Here is a 25226-nt window from a genome sequence, read left to right on the forward strand (position 1 = left end):
ATTTGATGCATTTAGCTAATATTATGTCTAATGCTTTATTATTTTATTTCCTGGAAAAGCCTTATATGGGCAATGATGTAACTGTTACATAGGTATTTTATTTATAATACAATGAATATGATATTTATATGATTTATATGACTTCTAGTATTCACCCTGTAGTACTGTGTGTTGGGCTGGAGAGTGTTGCAGAGTTATAATTGTGTGCAAATGCAGAAACGGCTATACAGAGGTCAAAGGTCAAAGAGATAAAGATGAGACCGCTCTACATATCACTCTACAGATGACTTATTTATGCTGAAAGTAGAGAAGAAAACATGTATTAGAGCAACTTTATAAGATGTATGCAGGAAGGCCTTTTTAAAGGGGGCGCTCAGAGTCTGGATGAGCTCATTTGGGGAGGACACTAATTTATCCTTTAAATGTCCATGATGACAGTGACACTCAGATGCTGCTTCATGACCACCTGACGAGCTTCTCCAGTGCCAGAACCATCGCTATTATTGCCTTGATTGAAAAACTTTTTGATACTTGTACTTTATTTAAAGGATTAGTTCACTTTGAAATGAAAATTAGCCCAAGCTTTACTCACCCTCAAGCCACCCTAGGTGTACATGACTTTCTTCTTTCTGATAAACATAATCACAGAAATATTAATAAATATCCTGACGCATCTTAATTTTAAGTGAACTAAATATTCGAGTCTTATTAGAAGATGCATTTTCATATTTTTCTTGTCAAACTTAATTTAACGTAATTTATTTATGTATTTATTTTTAGCTGCTGCTTGTACACAGAATAACTGAGCTGATGGTTTAGTAGTTGATGAAACTGTTGTATAAGGTCACATGAGGTACTTCTGACACATTGTTTGGAATGTAAATGTTTATTAACACTTTGCAGGATTTTTACCCCAAAATTTCAAAAGACAAAAATGAATATGTAACAATAATAAATAATGTGTAAGAAACATAACACAAATTCACCCTCCACGAGTGAGGTGTGTGATGTGCTCTGTTAGTGTAACAGCAGATGGCAGCAAAACACAAACCTACTGAAGGTCAATTTCAGTACTGACCACCTGTTTATGAGTGTTTATACACCGTATACCAGTGTCCTTTGCTCCTACGGTCCACTCCGCTGACTTTCACTTTCATCTTGTGTTGTGGCATCCATTAAAATCCCTGAGCGATCTCATCTACAGGTCTCATCATGTGTTCATCAGTATCTACTGTGTTCATCTGTCGCAGTCACAATAACGTCCATCCAGATTCTCATGGCTTCAGCGCTGTGGGCCACGAGGAAAAAGAGCCGCTCGTATGTTTTCACACAGAAGGTGAGACTGGGCCGCGGAGACTGAGAATGACAAAAAGAGAAACGTTACTGCAACAAACACAGTCAGCGTGGGAAATACAGAAATGTGTCAGAAATCCTGCTAAACTATTTATACTGCTATATAATGACTATGTGATTTTAGGGTTAGAGTTACAGTTTTGTGTCTGTCGTTTAAGATTGTGGTCAGTTTTTACTCCATATGAGGAGGCGTACGAACTCACTGTTGTAGCTGTTCGTAGATGATCGTAATAAACCTCCTCGATGGCCTGAAAGTAAATGACTCCTTTGAGTTTCTTCTCATCTAGCTCTGAGAAAACAATGAGAAGAACATTGAGATTTCAATGTGAAAGCAGCAGATATTCATCAGATTTCAGCTGAAGTGTACTATACACTGTAAATACTTGTTAATCCAAACTTTTTTTCAGTCAAACCCATAGATGTCAAATATATTCTTGCAGTCCCCCATATTGCAGAAAGATTAGTTAATATTTCAATACATAATAAGTAATAATAATAAGTACAAATTTGCATGTTCACGGTTCTCTGGTGTCAGTTAATGGTCACATTCAGGGTTATGATAGTTAACTAAAACTAAAAATATAATAAAAAATTGTTACTTGTAATAAAATAAACATTAACTGAAATAAAATAAAACATACAATTAAACTTTCTCATTTTCGTTTAGTTGATGTACAAAAATAAAAAAGACAACTAATAAAACTGCAAAAAAAAAATTAATAATAATAATAATAAAACATTAATAAAACAATAAAAAAATAAAAACATTAAAAAAAAACTATAGTAGTATCTCAGTAATATTATAACACTGTTTGACATGCAGGTAAACATATATTTTTAACAGATATATAACAAATATATTTTTAACAGATATATAACAAATATATTTTTTTTACTATTTATTATGATTTTACTCTGTATGTGATATTATATATATATATATATATATACTGTTTGGAAACGCCCTAGAAAAGTGGGGTTTTGGACAATATTGGCATGAATCCTTTTTAATTCGTGATAATTTTGCACTGATAAGGGACAACACAAACTACAAAAACATATTTTATTACATTAACAGTTTATACATAGAAAAAAACTTAGACTTTCGATTAATCAAAATATCCACCATTAGCAGCTATCTGACCTAAACTGGGTTCTGATTGGTTCATTGTATTCTAAACTTAATTTTCAATCAACTTTTGAAGATATTAAGGTGTGCTGAGCCAAAAATCTTTTACAAACCTGGGCCAAGTTTAAACCAGTAACCAGGCATCACAGCTGGCAAAGGGGCATGTCTGACTTTGACATGTATATATTGCCATTATTATGTAATCAAAATGAAAATGATTATTGCTGGTCTTCAATGATAATGTCAAGTTACTTTAATGTATTTGCACCAAAAAATGATAAGGATTTATGCTGATATCGTCCAAAACCATACTTTGCCAGGGCAGTTGTGTATATATATATATATATATATATATATATATATATATATATATGACTAAAAAATGTCATATATTGCAATTTGAACTGCGATATTACATTTCATATGAAAATGTCTCATATTGCTACTGTTTGGCTACAAAAACCAACAAACACCTACAGGTTACAGTACTAATATTAATGTTTTAAATTCTTTATTTTTAACATGTCAAATCCTTGAGCTTTTATTTTGGCGGAATATTGGTGAAATTCTGAACTTCTGTTGGAAATGGTACAGATGTGAATGTAAATAAAGTGAACCTAAGGTACATTGTGTTTCCAAATGGTTAACCTCACAGGGTTTGCAGGAATGCAGTTTGTCAGAAGCAGCATTTAGTTTAGAGTCGCTCTGAAATAGCAACAGGTGTGTAAATGAACAACGCTGCTCTTTACTCTGAAACACGCATAACAACACACTATATACTTCTTTAATTCTTTCCCTGCCAGTGTTTTTGATCATTTTCACAAAAATTTCATGGCACCCAGAATATTTTGTTGTATGAATATCTGAACATAGTTTAGCCATTTATATGCTTTTGATGATCACATTATTTTACATAATGCATATGCTTACTTATGCTATCACTTGTTTCTGCACCATCTTCACCTGTTTTTTTGATCAGGAGATTCAGTACTCTTTCAGAAGATGTGTCATCATAGCGCCCCCTAGCGTATAACAGTGAAAACACGGAAAGACATGAAATCTTGTCTTTGGCGGGGAAGCGCTGTCTCGTAAAAGACGAGATAACTCGTCAATGGCGGGGAAAGAATGAATGATTAAATCTCAGCCTTTGATTTGATAATCGCTATTTGAGTTTTCTTTTGATTAATTGTGCAGCCCTATGTGTTTATTACAATGTTACGTTTAATTTAATAATTATTAGCTATTCATGAACTCTGTGTTAACGGATGTGTTGTAATATGTTCTCTTGCTCTATTTCTGCGTGACGTGCCGCTCTTTTCCTCACCGGTGTAGTATGCCAGTCTTTGGTGGTCCAGATCAAAGATAAACCACCTCCTCCTCCACGTCTTCACTCGACCTCCACGCTTGGTTAGAAAGCCGCCACACCGCCGGGGAGACAAATTAACTCCCATGCACCCCGTCACGTTGTGACCCAGAGACTCCACGTGAGCGCGCAGGTCAAAGTTCGCCGTCAGAGAAAGCGGGACACCCTGCTGCACGAACAAGAGGAAATAAACACGATTAAAGCACAATCGAAATGAAAATACAAATGTTTAGGTGGAAACACACAGCATTTTATGTGCTGATTTTGGGCGGGCAAACAGATTCTACAGAATGGAGTTAAAAAAAGTAAAGTATATGACATTTAATGAGGGATTTTTTTCAGATTTTTATTCATAAGATTTGAGATCCATAGCAGAAGGAATGATTTTCAGGTCACACAAAAGACACTTCATATTCAGTAATATTATCAAATTGACTTCACTGCCACAATCAGATGAGAACAAAACTTGAACTGAATTGAGATGAATAACAACACTATTGTCTTCTGTAAAGCTGCTTTATAGCTGAATCAATTTTTTTTTAAATGGATGACCTTTGCATCATTGACACTGTTACTGAACTGAATTGACATTCAGGCCTCATTTACACCTGGTGTAATTTTGGCTGATCGGATCACAAGTAGATGAGGGAGACGCATTCCCGTTTACACCTGGTGTTTTAATCCGCCTCTTTTGTCCAATTTCAACCATTTCTGTCCTGATTTCTTCGAGGGGAGGGTTTATGGGCGGGTAAATGTATGAGCTTTTTCAGATCTTTCGATCTAATCGAAATAAGCTCACACAGTTTACATATGAACGCACCTGGAGACGACGTAAAAATACGGAGAGCAGCAGCTTTAATTTCTGCTCTGATATCCGCAAGACCGGCTGAACGCTGTGAGTGTGTGTTAGAAATCAGGAATGGTGAGAGAACATTGTGCTTGGTATGCATTTCGTCTTCAAATCAAACTTGGGGCTTCAGCAGACAAAGTTTAAAGTCTAGCGCACTTCCCATAATGTTTACACATGAAGTCAGTAGGTGGAGAGTAGGTGGTCTTTAGTGGCTGTTCGATTACATTTGACCACATGAGCGTTTCCATTACGAAAGCAATCAAATGTGTTTTCAACTACCTCTGGAAGTGATCAAAAGTGGACAAGCTCAAAGCATTTTAGACCCCATTTACACCTGTATTTAGCGTCGTCCACTTGTGATCAGATTGAAGAAAATGCATCTTAATGCAAGGTGGAAACAGGACCTAAATCTGAACTGAGCTGAATGATGAAACTATTGTCTGCTATAGAGCTGCTTTATAGCTGAATTGAATTTGTTGCAAAGTTGAAATTAAAATTGACTGCAACAAAATTGAAATTGACTTTGCAACATTGACACTATTATTGAACTGAACTGAATTAACACTACATCCGACTTGAGCTAAATAATGCAACTGTCTTCTGTAGAGCTGCTTTACTGAAATTGAATTTGCTTCATGATTATTTTTGCATCATTAACCCTGTTATCTTCTGTTTATTACTGTGAAGCTGCTTTGAAACAATCTGTGCTATATAAATAAATGTGACTTAACTTGACAAAGCATCATATGACTTTAGAAGAGTTGGAATATAAAGTATGAGTCATATGGACTTTGAGTTTGACAGTATATATATCACCATCCACTTTCATTTGATGTAAAACGGAAGCTCGGACATTCTGCCTTATGTCTTCATTTGTGTTTCACGAAAGTAAGAAAATAATATATAAGAGCGATTAAATGATGTCAGGATGTGTAGTTTATTTTAGTAGTCTCATAATCATCAGACGTACCTCCAGTGTCCTGTGCGGTGAGTCCGTTTGCAGCCGCTCCTCAGCATGTGGCTCTAGTTTTGATGCATCCATCTGTATTTTTAAAGATTGCAGCTCCTTCTGTCTGTGTTGCTCTGCCAACAGCCGCTGACGCTCCTCCTGCATCGAGACAAACGGAGACGTGAAACTGCCGTCAGACTGCGTTAGATTGGATTAGTTTGGAAATATTTTCATTGGTGGAAAAACAACATATGAACCGGCCAAATTTAGTCAGCAGCGCTCAATAACAAAAATCTCAAGCTTGTGTCCTAATTTAATGTGAAACATGGGATTGTGTCTAAGGTAATTGCTGACTCTTATGGCAAACTGCTTGCAATGCTCCTTATTTCAAAGTAGGCCTGTGTCGATCATGAATTTTGTGCAAATGATTAATTTTCATACAAATGAATAAGATTAATGATTTAATTCTGTTTTATGTCACTTACAGTGTAAGCCAAATATGTTATTTTTAGGGGCCAAGCACCGAAGGTGCGTAGGCACCTATTGTATCCGTTGGCATTCCTATTATTATTATTCTGCTTCTTCTTCTTCCGCTCTGGAAGTCTATGGCAGCCCATAGAACCGTATGGTAAAAAGGACAGTCTGAACTATGTCCATAGCAAATTTGGAGGAACTAAATCCCTCTAGCGCCACCAGCTGTCCAAAGTTGCACTTATGTTTATGTTAATAACTTTTGAACCATATTTTTTCCTCTGATTCCTTGGGTCAAGACGATTCAATTGCACCCTATGACGTCATTTTCCGTCATGATAATTTTTCCGCCATTTTGAATTTTCTGAAAAACCTACTTTTTCGAACTCCTCCTAGGCCGTTACTCCGATTTTCACGAAAATTGAACCAGATCATTTTCAGACCATGCCGACAAAAAGTTACGGAATTCAAGTCGATTCCTCAAACCGTTTTCGTAAAACACGCAAACGAATTGTACGTAGTGCTTGCAAAAATAGACAATACTCAAAAAGTTTTGGCGCAGCGCCACCTTGTGGTCAAAAGTTATAACAAAATTTACAAAAATGCTAATAACTTTTGACTATATTCACCGATTGTAATGAAACTGGTCTCAGTAGATTCCTTGGGTCATACTGAGAACATAGATATCAAATTTGCCAAAGTCGGATGAACTTCCTGTCCGCCGTATTGTTTTTCTTTGAAAACCTACTTTTTTAAACTCCTCCTAGACTCTTGCTCTGATTTTCACCAAAATCAAACCGTATCATCTTCAGACAATGCCGCCAAAAAGTTATGGATTTCAAGTCGATACGTCAAACCGTTTTCATATACCGGAGCAACGAATTTGAGGCATGATGCAAAACCCAGTCTTGAAGCTTTATCTCTGCAATGCTTTGACATATTGACACCAAACTTTGCAAGTGTCATTGTCACCTCACTCTGACCATACCACATTAATTTGGTCACAGCACCACCTATTGGTCAAAAGTGATGAACCAGTAAATCCTCATTTTTTATCATTTTTCAGCTATTTTGCCTAAAATTATCTTAATAGGTCTTTAATTGCTCACTGCTGCTGTTGGTCTGATGCTCCCAGCCATGTTGGCTGGCTTCTTGTGCCGTTTTTGTGCTTGGCCCCGTAATTGCTGCTTGCAGCTATATTTGTACTTGGAATCATATATAATAATAAAAACTATCACATAAAAAAAATCTATAACAAAACTATAAAAAATAGGCCCTTATAATTTAATTTAATTTAATGCTGTGAAAATAATACAAAATTTTAAATTAATTAAGAGCAACATAAACAGTCAAAATGGCAGTTACAAAACAAAAATGAAAAACGAAGAAAAATGAAAGAAAGTGATTATTAAATGAATTAGAAATATGTAAATAAAATCTAAATACAAATTTGTTTATAATATAATATAACATAATATAATGCAGTCTGATTAAACCCTCAAGACCTTTGACTATCTTTGTGTTTTTTATATTCTTGGGCAAAATGGGATAGAATTTTAAACTGCACAATTATTTCTAATATCTCAAATAATTATGATTAGATTGAATAACTTTGATCAGACGATCTTTCTATGTGACTTTGGATGAAAGTATCTGTTAAATGAGTAAATGCAAAGGTAAATGTTATTTATGGAACTGCTGCATGAAAAATCATGCAGCTGGTCTAAAAATAAGACGTGATCATATGCACCCGAATCACAGCTGAAGACAAGAGTCAGCATGAAAGTGAGTGTGATTTTGTTGAAATGATATTATAAGAACAAACAAACACAAGTCTCTTGTGAGCTCTTTAACACTGATGATGTCCAAGGGCCAATTCTTCATGTATTTCACGGTTTTGTATGTTTTCAGTGATACTATGATCAGTATTGTTGTGGTTGTGTCGGGTCAGTAACTCACTCTCTCTTTCAGCAGACGTTCCCGCTCTGCTTTGGCCTCTCTGAGTTTCCGTTCGATCTCAACCAAATCCAAGAGGCTCTGAGGGCTGTAAAGACGAAAGGTCACGTGATCAGATTTTTTTGCATTATTATTATCATTGTTGTATTTTACTTTCATTTTTGTTTTAATTATTTAATTTATCTTTTTCACTCTAGTTTGAGGTGGTTCTGATATTTATTTCTGTTTGTTAATAAGTGGATTTTAATAAAAAAATAAAATGTTCCCACAGCAGAACCAGCCAGAGCTCTCATTCATAATTACATCAACAAACACAATCATTACTTACAGAACACTTTACAATAAGGTTCCATTTGTTAAGATTTGTTAACATGAACTAACAATGAAAATGGTAATTATGTCGTACCAAAACCATATGCTGTCATTCAGTGGATCAAAAAGAGTCCCAATACACATAGTTTCAAAGCAGCTTTACAGAAAATCATGGTGTTATTGTTTATATTTTAATATTTTCATGACTTATAGTTTCATTTACTAGATTAGAGCTGGATGATAATATAGTTTTTGCATTTTTCAACAATATACACAATCCAGCAGTGGAGATTTGCTATATTATAGCACATATTGCTTTATGTGAGTGTACTGTATGTATGCGGAAAAAGTTGGATTTACTTCTATATCCAGTTTTAATATAATATGCACTGTAAAAACAGTGACAACCTGCAAATGCTACCTTAAAGAGTTATTTCTACCTGACTTAACACATAAAATGAATTTTGTTGGTTTAAAAAATAAATTTAGGTTGATTCAGAGACGTTAAATAATATTTTTGATTTGAATAGAACTAGTTAATTTAGATGTAACCATTTTTAGGTTACCATTGTTTCAGTGTAGTTACATTTTGTGATGATACAAACAATCAAGCAGTTGAGATTTGCTATATATACAGTACAGTCCAAAAGTTTGGAACCACTAAGATTTTTAATGTTTTTAAAAGAAGTTTCGTCTGCTCACCAAGGCTACATTTATTTAATTAAAAATACAGTAAAAAACAGTAATATTGTGAAATATTATTACAATTTAAAATAACTGTGTACTATTTAAATATATTTGACAAAGTAATTTATTCCTGTGATGCAAAGCTGAATTTTCAGCATCGTTACTCCAGTCTTCAGTGTCACATGATCCTTCAGAAATCATTCTAATATGCTGATTTGCTGCTCAAGAAACATTTATGATTATTTTCAATGTTGAAAACAGGTTTTTTTCAGGATTCCTTGATGAATAGAAAGTTCAAAAGAACAGCATTTATCTGAAATACAAAGCTTCTGTAGCATTATACACTACCGTTCAAAAGTTTGGGGTCAGTAAGAATTTTTATTTTTATTTTTTTGAAAAGAAATTAAAGAAATGAATACTTTTATTCAGCAAGGATGCATTAAATCAATCAAAAGTGGCAGTAAAGACATTTATAATGTTACAAAAGATTAGATTTCAGATAAACACTGTTCTTTTGAACTTTCTATTCATCAAATAATCCTGAAAAAAAATATTGTACACAAATATTTTGTACAATTGTACACATTAAATGTTTCTTGAGCAGCAGATCAGCATATTAGAATGATTTATGAAGGATCATGTGACACTGAAGACTGGAGTAACGATGCTGAAAATTCAGCTTTGATCACAGGAATAAATTATGTTTTCAAATATTTTCAAATAGTACACAGTTATTTTAAATTGTAATAATATTTCACAATATTACTGTTTTTTACTGTATTTTTAATTAAATAAATGTAGCCTTGGTGAGCAGACGAAACTTCTTTTAAAAACATTAAAAATCTTAGTGGTTCCAAACTTTTGGACTGTACTGTATATATATATATATATATTGTATATATAGTAGCCTATATATCGCCTTATGGGAGTGTACTGTATGTATCCGCATAAAGTTGGATATACTTAAATATACAACTTCAATATATAATGCTACATTATAATACAGAGATAGAGAAAATGAATTAAATTAAAGCCATTATTGCCAAGCAATGAAATTTTGTGCCAGGTTTGATGTGATTTATTGGTGTACATGCATCATAACCGAACATGACTCACTAGTATGTGATTTACTTAGTTTAGGTCTATTTCTCACACAAATGCTTTGACTCAGAACAGAAGACTAGAAGACACGAGTCATATGGACTATTTTTACTGTACTGTTATGGTGTATTTTTGTGTATTGTGTATGGTGTATTTGTTTAAATTTGACAGTCCTAGAAATTGTTGTTGTATGGAAACAAGCTGCATTAAAAAGTGCAAAAATAGTGTAAATTCCCCTATTATGTTCCAGGGTAACAATGACAGCATACGGGCTTGAATGAAATAATGACTGAAAAGTGTTAATTTCTTTTAACTGTTCTTTTGATTTCACAGAATTCACCCACATGCAATCATTTTAATAAGTTTACTCACAAACACCTCAGATTCATACACCTCAAATGAAAGGTTTCACACACCCATGTAAACACACACCTGTTACAAGAACTTATACACACCTGTTACAAGAACCCATACAGATGATTTAGTATTATAATTCAAAAACAAAGCCTGGCTGCCGTTTTTTGGCACTCACCTGGGTGCGCGGGAGGTGTTGGCACTGTTGCATGGTGCGTGAGAGCCGTTCCCATCGCTCTGCGCTGATCTCAGCCCATTACAATGTCCATTACTCAGTCTGTGGGTGGGATGAGGAAGGCGAGGTGACAAAGCCTCTGAGGTTTGTCTGTCTGGAGTCATTCGCACCAACACTGACAAATGAAAGCAACGGGACACATTACATTTATATTCAATCATTTATGTACTATGGGGTTGTTGCAATGAGATGGTGGAAAATGGACACGGTTCCAACATTTGATGTGTGGTTAAGTGAGCTGGTGAGCATTATACATTGAAAGATTATGATTTACCAATAATGACAATAGAAACATGAATTAGATCACTTGGATTTGGGAACATGATCACTTTATACTGGTCTGCATGAATGCACTGTATCATATTTCTGTAAATTTTTAATTTATTTATTATTTTTATTTAGTTTATCTATTTATCTTTACATCTTCATGTTGTAACCACTGTGATCTTTTGACCTAAAGGGACGGTTGAGTATGATTTTACTCTTTTTAACTTTAGTTAGTGTGTAATGTTGCTGTTTGAGCATAAACAACATCTGTAAAGTTACGACGCTCAAAGTTTGATGCAAAGGGAGATATTTTCTTTTACAGAAATCTCTTTTTAAGGACTACAACAAAAACTCTGGTTTGAACAATGTAAGGCTGAACACCGTTACTGACAATCCTCATTTTGGCTGCGTGAGATTCTCCAGCTTTGTTGTTGTTGAGCAACCGAAGCGTGAGCTGTTAAAGCTCCGCCCTCTTCTGGAAAGGGGGGCGGGAGCAGCAGCTCATTTGCATTTAAAGGGACACACACAAAAACAACATGTTTTTGCTCACACCCAAATAGGGGCAAATTTGACAAGCTATAATAAATGATCTGTGGGGGATTTTGAGCTGAAACTTCACAGATACATTCTGGGGACACCAGAGACTTATATCTTGTGAAAGGAGTATTATAAGTCCCTTTTAACTAACTTTCTTGTATTTTACATATCAGGGAACGTTTACATTATTTTGATTATTTCTGTATGTTTAAAATGTACCGCACTGTTGTTTTCATTTTTGGACCTCATGTTTGCAGTCTACACCTTATCAGAAAAATGTATATATATAAAATAAATAATGTGATCTATAAAAAAAAATCAAAATGTTGCCTTTACAGTAATGACAATGAGATTTTACCAATCTTTTAAAATCCTAAAAAAAGTTTTCTGTATTCTAAATAATTTTTTTTTTGAGGTCACATGATTTCATGAGAGGAGAAACACAAGCAATATATCAAACAGAAGCAACAATATTAGCAGGATGAGTTATGAAATGAGGTTCAGTCACTCTTAATAGGCTGACTTGTTTTTTGTGCAACAAATTAGTTTTAACCCTAACCCTAACACACATCTGTGTCTCAACCTGTATGCAACACACACACACACACACACACTGTTAACTTTGGCAACTGCAACATTTCGAAATAAATTTTCGATAACATCATTTATAGTCCTGGAAGTATTTTCCCATCCCTTTTCCATCATATAAAAGGTGGTTTCAAACAGGAAGTTCAATAAAATGAAGTCACATCCCATAATTCAATCATTAACTCATAAGATTTCTTATAGACGAATTGGTAACACTTTACAATAAGTCATTTGTCATTTGTTAACATCAGTTAATGTATTAACTGACATGAAACAACAACGAGCAATACATTTGTTACAGTACTTATTAATCTCTGCTCATGTTAATAAAAATACAGTCCTTAGTTGTTTGCTCAAGTTAGTTCACAGTGCATTAACTAATGTTAACAACTTTTAAATTTAATATTGTATCAGTAAATGCTGAAATTAACATTAAATAAGATTAATAAATGCTGTATAAGTATTGTTCATTCTTAGATCATGTTAACTAAAGTAGTGGAAAGAAGGAAAGAAGCATATGCACCTTCACACACAGATACTGTTTCCAAAGATTGTCTTTGTTTGATCGATTCCTTCATGAGATACAAGACTGCCGGGATTATTAGAGACAAACAAAAGCACAACTGTGTGCAATTGCAGTGGCTCCACTCGCTTTTCCAGTATGTTGCAGCAACACGGACACACCTTAATGAAAACACTGACAAAAGCTTTTCACAACTAATAAGCCACGACATGCAGGACTGTCATGCCGTGTGGCTGTTGTACTTTCTGTTTAGTTGTTTTGCATGTTGCTTGTTGTCTGTGAATTTATCGTTTTGCACAATTGTGTTGCTATTTGACCTACTTATCGTCTGAGCGCCAGTTAAACCGCATTTCATCACACCAGATATTTGTGTACACGCATCATTGCAATAAAGCTCACTGGCTTGCTCACCTTGCGCAGAGAGAGGTCTATCTGAGACTTTCCTATGCGAGCTCCGTCTGCGGGGTAAACTGGACGTCTCCTTCAATGATTCCTAGGAACATGGTTTCAAACACAGTCAATGTGCTGACCGCAGCAAACTCATGAATCACTAAAGGTCTAGATGTCAAACCATCAAATGCACACTCACAGCGTACCTGTGCTGCTTTGTGAATGGTCAGAGGGCTGAGTGACATCATGCAGGGGGTGGATCCGGTGATGTTGGACCAATCAGTCAGCGGCTTCTTCTCTTTCAAAATCTACAAAGGCAAATGTCCTTGATGTTTAGCATGTGAGTGAGAGACACGTCCTGACCGATGCTGTAATATTAGTTACATAAAGACGTAAAATATTACAGAAGAACCTAAGGCTACAAGATAATAATAATAGCAATTATTAAGACAATAAATAACCAAAACATAAATGATCACAATAAGACATTAAAATACATTCATACAGGAAAGTGGCTCTGTTGTAAAACATAGTGCACTGCCATGCTGTTTACATAGCCAACAATTGTGTGCCATAGAAATAGACCATTCGCAACTGATTTCAATAGAGTTTGGCATTAGAATGTTGCTATTGTAAATGTGAGGAGCATAAAAATACACAGCACACACAAATACTGCGTAACACAATCATTTCAATTATACTGAATTACTTTTATTGATACTTTTTAGGTACTTTATTATTTTTAGCTTTTCATCGTCTAAAAAAAATATACATTAAATAGTTTGTGAACCTCTGCATTATAGGACGTCCTTTCCCCATAATGGATGCAAAGAAGGCATCTTAGTAGGCAGTTGTTCAGTTTGTAATCATAAAACTCAGAAGAGAATTATGCAATTTAATGAATTATGCATTTTGGGAACTTCCTTTGTCTCATTAAAATAGTGTTTTTTATTTATAAGTAAAAAAAAAAAACATTCCTAACAAGTTGCTATATTAATTGTGCCACAAAACTGGGTTGTTCTGGATGATTGTCAGGGCATTCTGGGTTATTCCAGGTGTTTTCCTCCCGTCTTGTGTGAAAATCCCTCCTTCAGTGTGCATCTGTTGGATTTTTTCACCTGTTTAATGGTGCAGCAGGTGAAAATGGTACGTCTGATCACTTAGTAAAGAACCAAGACACCTCTTCATCAACCAGTGCTGTCATTGTTAAAACTAAAAATACTAAAAAACATTCACATTCATTAAAATAAGTTAACAGAAATGAAATACAATATAAAAAGCAAACTTTTTTTTTTTACTAAAAATGACTAATATTAATTAAAAGGATATTCAAAAACTAACAAAACGCAACAAAATTACTAAAACGTTAAAGGGGTCCTTGATTACGATCTCACTTTTTTAACTTTAGTTAGTGTGTAATGTTGCTGTTTGAGCATAAACAACATCTGCAAAGTTACGACGCTCAAAGTTCAATGCAAAGGGAGATATTTTCTTTACCAAAAAGGGTAGGGAGGGTAGGGACTTCTTCCCGGGCTTCTTCCCGGGTTAGTGACATCACAAACCCCAAAATTTACAAAAACCCTGCCCCTGGGAACACACAACAAAGGGCTGAGGCCATGTTGGGCTGCTTTAGAGAAGAGGAAGAGTTGTTGTAGTAGAGTTTTGTTACCATGCTGATTCACAAACAAGGATCAATTCAACATTGGATTTGCTCAAAAGATGAACATGACGGCACATGCTAGTGGATGAGTTGAATCAACACCACAGCAACTACATAAATTTATCCACTAACCATTCAGAAACGTCAAGTTTCATTCTAAAAGTTGTAACTTCTTCCTGAGTCTCTCCATCAGTGTCGACTCCGGTTTGAACAATGTAAGGCTGAACACCGTTACTGACAATCCTCATTTTGGCTGCGTGAGATTCTCCAGCTTTGTTGTTGTTGAGCAACCGAAGCACGAGCTGTTAAAGCTCCGCCCTCTTCTGGAAAGGGGGCCGGGAGCAGCAGCTCATTTGCATTTAAAGGGACACACACAAAAATGGCGTGTTTTCGCTCACACCCAAATAGGGGCAAATTTGACAAGCTATAATAAATGATCTGTGGGGTATTTTGAGCTGAAACTTCAGAGACACATTCTGGGGACACCAGGGACTTATATTACATCTTGTGAAAAGGGGCATAATAGGTCCCCTTTAACTAAAATTAAAATGGAAAATATAACAATAAAAACCAATGCAAAATATTAATAAACATTAAAATAGATAATATAGTAATGATACAAAAATAACACTGTCCTCAATAAGACACATGATTTGAGGAATCATGGAGCACAAACACTGCAGGCTTAACTTTAAGTACTTGTACTAGTAATTACTGACTTGGCACTAATCAGAGTAGTTCAGAAGTTAAACAGTACTGCAGCTTTAAGTTAAGCATCCCTCCCTCTGACTCACAGACACATGAGCGACTGCGAGGAACACATTCCCGTATTTATTTCCTACAGACCGTACATGCAGACAAATCAGTCATAATTCAGTTAGACAGTCCGTCATGTTACCAGTTAACAGCTGCTTTATTCTCAATCCTGTCTTCTGTGAAAATCCTTCTCCGCATTCCCTCTGTCTTTCCTGATCTGTTGCATCTACGTGCCAGAATTTGATGTAACAGAGCAGATATACATCTCCTGAAGTACACACAGAAACACTCACCAGACGTGTGTTGAGTTTTGTAGGATATCTGCTCTCTTTCGCTCTCTCCTCTCTCACAGTTCCTCTGGTCCTGCCCTTTTCTGGGAATCCTGCCCTCTCTGACTCTCTCTTCCCTATCAGCAATTCATTCCTCCACCTACTTTTCCCCTGACTTTAGGGTATCTATAATCACTATAACAGCTGCTTTATAGATTAAATGAACTAATTTAATAATTGATGATCTTTGCAACAGAACTGAATCAACACTGAACAACGCTGTTCCTGTTTTCACTGGAAAGCTGCTTTGAAACAATGTGTACTGTATAAAGCACTTTATAAATAAAGGTGACTTGACTATAAAATATTGTTGATTCAGTCGACTAAAATGTATTAGTTGGTTAGTCGCAGAAAAAACAAAAACTCCACAGGAAGTGGTGCAGTCTGTGAGGTACATATCGTTAATGACCGGTCCTTGTGGTAATTACAGTATGTTGGTAAGAAATTAAGTAATTCAATTAATATATATGTGCAATTAGTCGACTAATGGCATAAATGAATAAAAGTCGGGGGCAGCTCTACCATGAACTAACATGAAATGTTTTATTAACTAACATTAACAAAGATTATTAAATACTGTGACAAATATATTGTTCATTGTTAGTTCATGCTAGTTAATGCATTAACAAATGAGTCCTTATTGTAAAGTGTTACTGTTTTTTTATTAAATGTTAATATTAAATGAAAAACTAAAATTTATTATTTTTTTAATTCTGTTTAAGCTTTAGCAACTTCACCATTTAAACTAAATTACAATTTCCTTCGCAACTAAAATAAAATACATTTTGTTATATTCTATTTTCTTTCTGTAAACATTTAATTTATTGTAACTAATGTAATTAGTATTTTTAGTTTTATTAATGATAACAGCACTGGTTGATGAGAGGTGTTGATGTTGATGAGGGTACTTTAATAAGTGATCAGATGCACAATTTTCACCTGCTGCACCATAGAACAGGTGAAAAAACCCACAGAAGCAAATTGGAGGAGGAACCCGAGACACAGACCAGAAGATCACAGAGATACGAGTTTTCACACACATTTTCAGAAAATGTGAAAACCTACTTTTCTACCTTTACTAAAGAAGAAGCGTATAGGACGTCTTACCCTCTGAGACTTGTGGAGCAGCTCTTTTCTCTCTTGCCTGAGGGAATTCAAAGATTTATCCTTTTCTTGTTCCATTTCCTTCAGTTGGTTTTCTAGTTGCTGGACTCGTTCCTGCAAGACAGCGACGTGATCGTTAAAATGTTTTCAGCATGAACAGAAACCTCATATGAAAACTACACATTCAGCAATAAGCTTCAGCCTGGTGCGTTAAGGAGTCATTAAATTCTTGGTTTGGTTTGTGTGGCACTGATGGAATAATCTGCTCAAAGAGAGAGAGGATAGCCAGCGTGGTGCCGCCCACCCAGCAAACTGAGCTGACAGGTCAGGGTCAGAGATCTGTCATAGGGAGCAGCTGAGTCAATGAGCACCTATGGACTGCTCTGACACTCTCACCTTCAGCGGTGGGATGACGTGACAAAACTAGATCACTCCTGTTATTCTCAATAGAGGCATCTACATATAAATAGTAAAATAAATGCAATTAAAATTCATATTTTTAAATATAATAGTTTACAATTTTACTGTTTTTACAACACTGTTGATCAAATGCAATTAAAAGTAATATTTTTAATATTTTAAACACCCTTTTAGTGCTATTATTTTCATTTGTTTATATATGTCCATATATTTTTATATATATATATATATCAGTGCTTCCCACAGGTTTGAAATATACTTGCGGTGGTAGCCGGGCAAAAAATCCTATTACTCACGGCACAAAAATGGTCTACTACATGTGACAAACAAATAATGTGTGATTTTTAACAGTATTTTTATTTATTGAAATTGATTTTAATTACATAGCATATTACATTTAATTACATACTAATATTATGCATTATTATGCATTTTAAATTATGCAAAATTACAGCATTTAAATGGTTCACCTTTTCCTATGTTCTCCTTGCTGTCATATAGTGTCTCTCTCAGTGAATGGGACACAGATTTTACTAGTAAAATTTATAAAATTAATAATATATGTGTCAAATAATGTTCTTAGTCTTTTCTTCCTGTGGGGGAGACTACAATAATTTACTATGAATTAAATGGAAATCAAATTAAATACAATTTATTGTGTAACCAAAATACCAATAATGCCCAAAAGAAAAAGAAAAAACTTAGCGTGTGACTTGATTATAAACAAGCCCGAAATACACCGGGACTCTTATTTTGAAATGTCTGTACTATTGCAGGCTGATCCTTCAGATTCTTACAATCGTCTAAAACATTTTATATAAAGGCCATAAAGTAGACATTGTAATAATTCATCACCTTGAGTTCATTAGCAATCGCTTGGCATAAATCTGCGCTTTTCATTGATTCAGAATCACTTTGAAGCAGTCTGAAGCGCTGTTGCGCGAACTTGTAGAACGCGCAACAGCGCCGCCTTGTGACTTTGCAAAATGCAGCGCCTGTGGGAATGTCAGCGGGTAAACAGTTCTGACGCACACATAACGAGCAGGTATGAAACGATTAGTTAATCGATCGCGGATGGTTTCATTATATTGGGCAGATATAAAAGTATAAGAGGATAAAAATAATAAAAGTGTGTCTCCAAATATACTTCGGCGGCCGTTATTATACGTGGGCGGCCCGCCCATGTAAAGTCTATGTGTGGGAAGCACTGTATATGTACACACTCTATTGCCAAAAGTACTGGGACACCCCTCCAAATTTTTGAAAGCGATGGACAAGTCTGGGTTTGGTGGTTGCAAGAGAACGGTACTTGCCTGACTGCATTGTGCCAAGTGTAAAGTTTGGTGGAAGGGGGATTATGGTATGGGGTTGTTTTTCAGGGGTTGGGCTTGGCCTCTTAGTTCCAGTGAAAGGAACTCTTAATGCTTCTGGCTGCACAGAGTCCTGACCTCAACCCGATAGAATACCTTTGGGATGAATTAGAGCGGAGACTGTGAGCCAGGTCTTCTCACCAACATCACTGCCTGACCTCACAAATGCGCTTCTAGACAAATGGTCAAAAATTCCCACAAACACACTCCTAAACCTTGTGGAAAGCCTTCCCGGAAGAGTTGAGGCTGTTATAGCTGCAAAGAGTGGGCCAACTCCATATTAAACCCTACGGATTAAGAATGGGATGTCATTAAAGTTCATGTGCACATAAAGGCAGGCGTCCCATAACTCTTGGCAATATAGTGTATATATACATATAGGGGTGTGATGAGATCTCTCGTTGAGGTAAAAAGCTGTTTCGTGAGTGATATTGCCATGGCGGAGTGTGAGGGTGAAATAAGGACAGAATATGTCACCACTACATTTACATTATGCCTCCTCTGTCATTTTGCTTTTTATAGAAATAAAAACATTTAATTCAGCTGGATAACGGTCGCCGCCACTCCCTATTCACAGAGTACACTCAATCGCGAAACACAAGCACGCATTCAAACACGATTTAAATACCCCACATTTTGAAAGCAGCTCCCTGATGCATGCACATATCTCCCAATATAAAAAGCTATATCAGGCTGGGCTGTGTAGTTGTAACCATCTTTCAGCTCTGTATCATGATTGAAGAAAAAAATGGTCTCTATTTGCACTTTGTATATTGTGAGAGGACTGTGATTATAGTTGCATAGTTGCACTTATTGTTTGCACTTAATAAGACAAAGATTAAACTGTTACTCATTTTTATGGTAACAATTTAAAATTAGATTAATTTTAACATTAGCTAACTACATTAGTTATAAACTAAGAAAAAACAATACTTCTACAGTATTTATTAATCTTACTGTTAAATGCAAAAGTTGTATTTGTTAACATTAGTTAATGCAACACTAAATTATTTAATTAAAAACCTATTATTAATAAGATTTGATGTATGAATATCATAAATGTTTTATATATATATATATATATATATATATATATATATATATATATATATACATACACACACACATAACCATATATATATATAAAACATAAGAAACATGTATGTGATGTATGTGTGTGAAATAAATACATATATAAAAAAATAAAATTGGGTTTAAAATATTAAAAATATTATTTGAATGGTATTTCATCAACATTACAGTAAAAACAGTAAAATTATAAACTATTATATTTAAAAATATAAATTTAATTGCATTTATTATAATTTAAAAGGCAAACTATATTATAATATAATGTAATATAATTACACATAATGCACATTAACAATATTTTAAAATATTAATTTACATTTATATTATTCATTTTTATATTTTTATAAATATACACACATTTTTGTGAGTCTATAATTTTAATTTGAATTAAAGCAGCTTATATGAGCATCACTGCAAACAGTCGCCATAGAGCTCCATGTAAACCGACTCTCTCTCTCAGTCAGTCCAGTCTCTCTCTTTTTTGGCCCCTGACGTAATTACCTTGTGTACTGCATCATGTGACTATGTTTGCTCTGTCAGCATGAGCAATATTTATGCTCATGCTCAGTGTGGCGGTCTGCCTCTACTGATGACATAACAGCCAAACAGAGTGTCCAATTTGGCAAACATCAATGTGTAGTGAAGATACACTATGTTCCATTCAACAGGAAGTCTTGCATTCTAATTGGAAAACTGCAACTTGAAGTCAGACTCACAACTCTGATTTGGCATGAACTTTGCACCACTAAGGGTGATATGCTTGTATAGTAATAAACATGAACTTTTCAGCAAAAAAAAATTAGAACCATTCAATAGTTTCTACAAGACAGGAGTATAAATGATCATGATCATGTTCATGATGAGTTGTTGGTAATCTAGTTAAACTAGCCTGAAACTTGAGTTAGATAAACTGCATTTCTTAAAACAAAGTTGTTCAGCTGACCTGAGATGTGTTACGTGTGTGCTGTACTCTGGTTATCTCTCGTTCTATGACCGTTTCGCTCTCTCCGTTCTCTCCTTCTCGCTCATCTTCTACTCCACTTTCCAGTTCAAGAATGTGAAACTCCATGTCTTCAAATGTTCGCACTGTGGCTTCCAGCGCATCTTTGTCCTGAAAACAAAACACATGCAGACAAAATTCTCATAAAATTATAAGGGAGTATGCAGTCAAGCTTTTGTTTCTCTGCACCAAAATTGCAAAAATAATGACTTGAAGCTTCAAAACAACACTCTTTCCCTCTGTCATTGGTCAGTCAGTCCCAACTACCGACTCCAAGATATTGGTTGAGTCAGAAGTCAGTGTCACAGGATCCTTCCGAAATCTTGAGGTGTGGTCGACTTGAAGTGGGGCAGACCGATCGGTGTATGACATCAAAGTACCGCGAAAGCGATTACAAAGCGAATAATCAATATCGAATCAAATCAAATCGGAATCGAATCGCAAGCTTGTGAATCAAAATCAAATTGAATCATGAAATTTGTGTCAATAACCAGCCCTACTGATGGGTATTGCGTGATGTCTGCGTATGAAAATACATATGTGGACAGGTGGATAGGACATTGTATCATTGCATTCGGACAGAATGCAATAATTGGACATGTTTTGGTCCTGAGACTTCCACAGAAGATATATGTACATGTTTTAATATTTAGACCACTTCTATTATAGATTGCTATCAGGATGTGAAGAGAGTTTCAACCAGTATAACAAAAAAGTGTTTATGAAAAAAATTGCTTACCAAACCTTTAATAATTGAGCAACAATAATAATTAACAACAACTGAGCAGCATATTAGAATTATTTCTGAAGACTGGAGTAATGATGCTGAAAATTCAGGCTGCGGTATCAGCCACCCTTAGTTTGTCATCACCTGTTGCAGCCGAAGCAGCATCTGCTCCCGCTGGTCTTCTGGCTGTGAAGGAATCTGTTTCTCCATCTCCTCACACTTCCTCTTCATCTTCTCCACCTTAAGACGCTGCTCCTCCAGCTTAACACGCTCCTGAAGGAATGCACGTTTTCAGCTCAAACACAAATGAGGCTTTTTATGCATCATGTGTAAATCAAGCTGTGAACATCGTAAATACAGACCTTCTGTCTGTTGGCCAAGCGCTGACTCTTTCTTTGACTGTCCTTCTCTTGCAACACCTGCAGCTGATCTGTGTATCTGCACAGTCGCTCCTGCTCTGCTTGCAGTTCCCCTCGCAGCAGGGCGACCTCCAGCTGCAGCTGCAGAAGAGCAAACACACGGGTCAATTTCGCTGCATGGTGAGTTGTTGGTGAGAACACACCTGTTCTCTGCTCACCTCTATTTTCAGCTCCTCCCTCTGCTGGTCGAGCTCTGTGATGCGCTGCTGCAGCAGCGAGGGTGACATCAGGTGCTTTGCTGAGTCTCCGTCTACTTGTTTGACCCGATACTGGTAAAATGAAGAATGAGAGACCGATGCGGTTGAAACGTAAGGTAAGTTTCAGGGCTGATTATAAGATGGAAATGTCTGTTTGAACAATGCTGAATAATGATATTATATAAAATGTGAAATAAAATATCATATGCTCTTTGGGTAAAAGAAGGCAGCATAAAATAAAATATAAATATATAAAATAATATAAAATCTTATCGACTCTTTGGCTAAAAGAAGGCATCTTTGAAAGCAGCATAATATAAAATATTGAAAAAAAAAAAAAAAAAATATATATATATATATATATATATATTTACACACACATTTTATATATATATATAAAAATAAAATCTTAACTCTTTGGCTAAAAGAAAGCATCTTAGAAAGCAGCATTAAAAATAATATATAAAATAATATAGTATATATAAAATAAATATATATATATAAAGATTTATAAATATATTTATATAAAGTTTTATATGCTCTTTGACTAAAAGAAGGCATCTTTGAAGGCAGCATAATATAAAATAATGTAAAAAAAAAAATAATATATATATATATATATATATATATATATATATATAAAATAATATAAAATCTTATCAACTCTTTGGCTAAAAGAAAGCATCTTAGAAAGCAGCATTAAAAATAAAAATATAAAAAACAATACATAAAATAATAGCATATATAAAATAAATATATATATATAAAGTTTTATATGCTCTTTGGCTAAAAGAACGCATCTTAGAAGGCAGCATAATAGAAAATATAAATATAATATATAAATAATAAAATTATATATATATATATAAGATAATATAATGTGTTATCTGCTCTTTGGCTAAAAGAAGGCATCTTAAGAGGCAGCATAATACAAAATATAAATTTGAAATAATACTAATAAATAATATAATATAAAGTTAAATCTGCTTTTTGGCTATAAGAAGGCATCTTAGAAGGCAACATAACATTTACCTGTTCGCTCTCTGTGCTGCTGCCCTCTGTGTCTGACTCCGCCCCCGAAGAGGCGGGGCTTTGCTCCACAGCCACTCGCATGATCCACGGGGATCTTTGGACAGGCTCCCACTGGCTCCTCTGTGTATCCATATTGTGTCTGGGCATGTCTAATTAAACAAGAGTGGAGACTAGTTAAGTATGGAGGTATGGGACATTTACACATTACAGTAATTCAGGCTGCAAACAAGGGTCAAATAACAGATGCTCAAGCTGACTTGCATTGAACATGGTAAAAGTGAAATCCTGTCCTCAGACATGACTGGTAACCAGCTTATGTTGTCTTCTGGATGTTTCTTAATTAGATTAATCTGCAAAACTTTTGACATAACAGGTCTTAATTCTCAGGTGAGATGCGTATCAACAAATCACAGAAAAGTCTGTGAAGATGAAAGCACAAATGAAAGACATTACAGCGACAGCAGGTTTTTCTGTAGCTTGTTCAGGTGTTTTTTTACACAATACCGTACATCAAGGCCACAGTTCACTGTAAATGGACTCTATGTGTTCATTGAAGCTTTTGTATTTGCCGTCTGTGAGCTTCAGTACTCTCCACCCCGTATCGCCCTCCTACGCTCTTAACGGCACATCTGACAAAGCTGAGTGTGGGAACAGACTCTCGGTACGCCATTGTCCAAACCCTTTCCCACCCTCCCTCTGCCCTGTCCATCAGTCCTGCCTATGCCGAAGCCTTATTAGGATTCGGAGTGCTGGAGCCACACGGATAAATATAAAACTCCGATATGAGGAGTTCCAAACACAGAGTGGCACACAGAGAGTTCTGGAGGAGGAAGTGGCCTCTAAAATGTCACAGGCCGGTTTCATATTTCCACAGAGAGAGAGACTGGAGTCCTAGAATAACCACAGCCCCACTGAACAGACACACACAATAGCTTGTTTAAACAGGAATTTAGCTTAGTCCTTCATGACAAAAGCAGGTGTTTTCGTATGTATATTTACTACATGTTGATCAAAACTAGACGATGATAAATACGCAGACTTGTTGCAATGCATTTTAGGACGGCCTTACAAAAAATTTAAATTTAAAATAATAATAATATAGTAAATAATAAAATATAAATAATATACAAATATAATTTGGCTAAAAGATCTTAGAAGGCAGCATAATATAAAATATGATTATAAAATAACATATATAAATAATAAATTAATAATACAGTAAATAATATAAAATATAATTTAGCTAAAAGGAGGCATCTTAGAAGGCAGCATAATATAAAATAATATATAAACAATAAAATAATAATAGAGTAAATAAAATATAAATAATAGAAAAAAAATAATTTGGCTAAAAGAAGGTATCTTAGAAGGAAGCATAATATAAAACATAAATATAACAAAATATATAAATAATAAAATAATAATACAGTAAATAATTAAATATAAATAATATAAAATACAATTTAGCTAAAAGAAGGCATATTTGAAGGCAGCATAAAATATAGATATAAAATAATATATAAATAATAAAATAATAATATAGTAAATAATAAAATCTAAATAATATAAAAAATATAATTTGGCTAAAAGAAGGCATCTTAGAAGGCAGCATAATATAAAATATATTTATAAAATAATATATAAATAATAAAATAATAATATAGTAAATCATAAAATATAAATATAAACATATAATTTGGCTAAAAGAAGGCATCTTAAAAGGCAGCATAATATAAAACATAAATATAAAACAAAACAATAAAATTAATAAAATATAAATAATATAAAAATGTAATTTAATAAATGATACAATATATATAATATTATAAATTATATAATAAATTCTATTTCTATTAATATAAATATAAAAAAAGGCATCTTAGAAAGCAGGATATTATAAAATAATAATATATTAAAAAATATTATATAAAGTTTTATGTAAGTTTTTAAAGTTGGCTAAAAGCATAATATAAAATACAAATATAAAAAATAATATAAAATCGTATCTACTCTGGCTTAAAGAAGGCATCTTAGAAGGAAGCATAATATAAAATA

At 34.5% G+C, this 25226-nt stretch overlaps 1 protein-coding gene across 3 annotated transcripts in view; it reads right to left on the bottom strand.

Annotated features, from left to right (window-relative positions):
* Positions 1 to 867: 867 nt before the first annotated feature.
* Positions 868 to 25226, bottom strand: part of phldb3 (pleckstrin homology-like domain, family B, member 3) — a 32638-nt gene continuing 8279 nt past the window's right edge. For 2 of the 3 annotated variants that reach the window (XM_048153177.1, XM_048153176.1), the window contains exons 3-16: positions 23172 to 23320; positions 22101 to 22211; positions 21886 to 22023; positions 21668 to 21796; positions 20740 to 20907; positions 16918 to 17028; positions 13272 to 13373; positions 13087 to 13168; positions 10704 to 10875; positions 8075 to 8159; positions 5666 to 5803; positions 3807 to 4014; positions 1557 to 1642; positions 868 to 1356 (exon numbers count right to left, since the gene is read on the bottom strand). In XM_048153177.1, coding sequence (XP_048009134.1) covers positions 1222 to 1356; positions 1557 to 1642; positions 3807 to 4014; positions 5666 to 5803; positions 8075 to 8159; positions 10704 to 10875; positions 13087 to 13168; positions 13272 to 13373; positions 16918 to 17028; positions 20740 to 20907; positions 21668 to 21796; positions 21886 to 22023; positions 22101 to 22211; positions 23172 to 23318 — 1812 coding nt within the window. In that variant the 5' untranslated portion in view covers positions 23319 to 23320 and the 3' untranslated portion in view covers positions 868 to 1221. The remainder of the gene's footprint in view (positions 1357 to 1556; positions 1643 to 3806; positions 4015 to 5665; positions 5804 to 8074; positions 8160 to 10703; positions 10876 to 13086; positions 13169 to 13271; positions 13374 to 16917; positions 17029 to 20739; positions 20908 to 21667; positions 21797 to 21885; positions 22024 to 22100; positions 22212 to 23171; positions 23321 to 25226) is intronic. The other variant, XM_048153178.1, reaches the window with a different exon arrangement.

This window comes from Megalobrama amblycephala, linkage group LG13 (genome assembly GCF_018812025.1).
Source record: "Megalobrama amblycephala isolate DHTTF-2021 linkage group LG13, ASM1881202v1, whole genome shotgun sequence".
NCBI classification, from domain to species: domain Eukaryota; kingdom Metazoa; phylum Chordata; class Actinopteri; order Cypriniformes; family Xenocyprididae; genus Megalobrama; species Megalobrama amblycephala.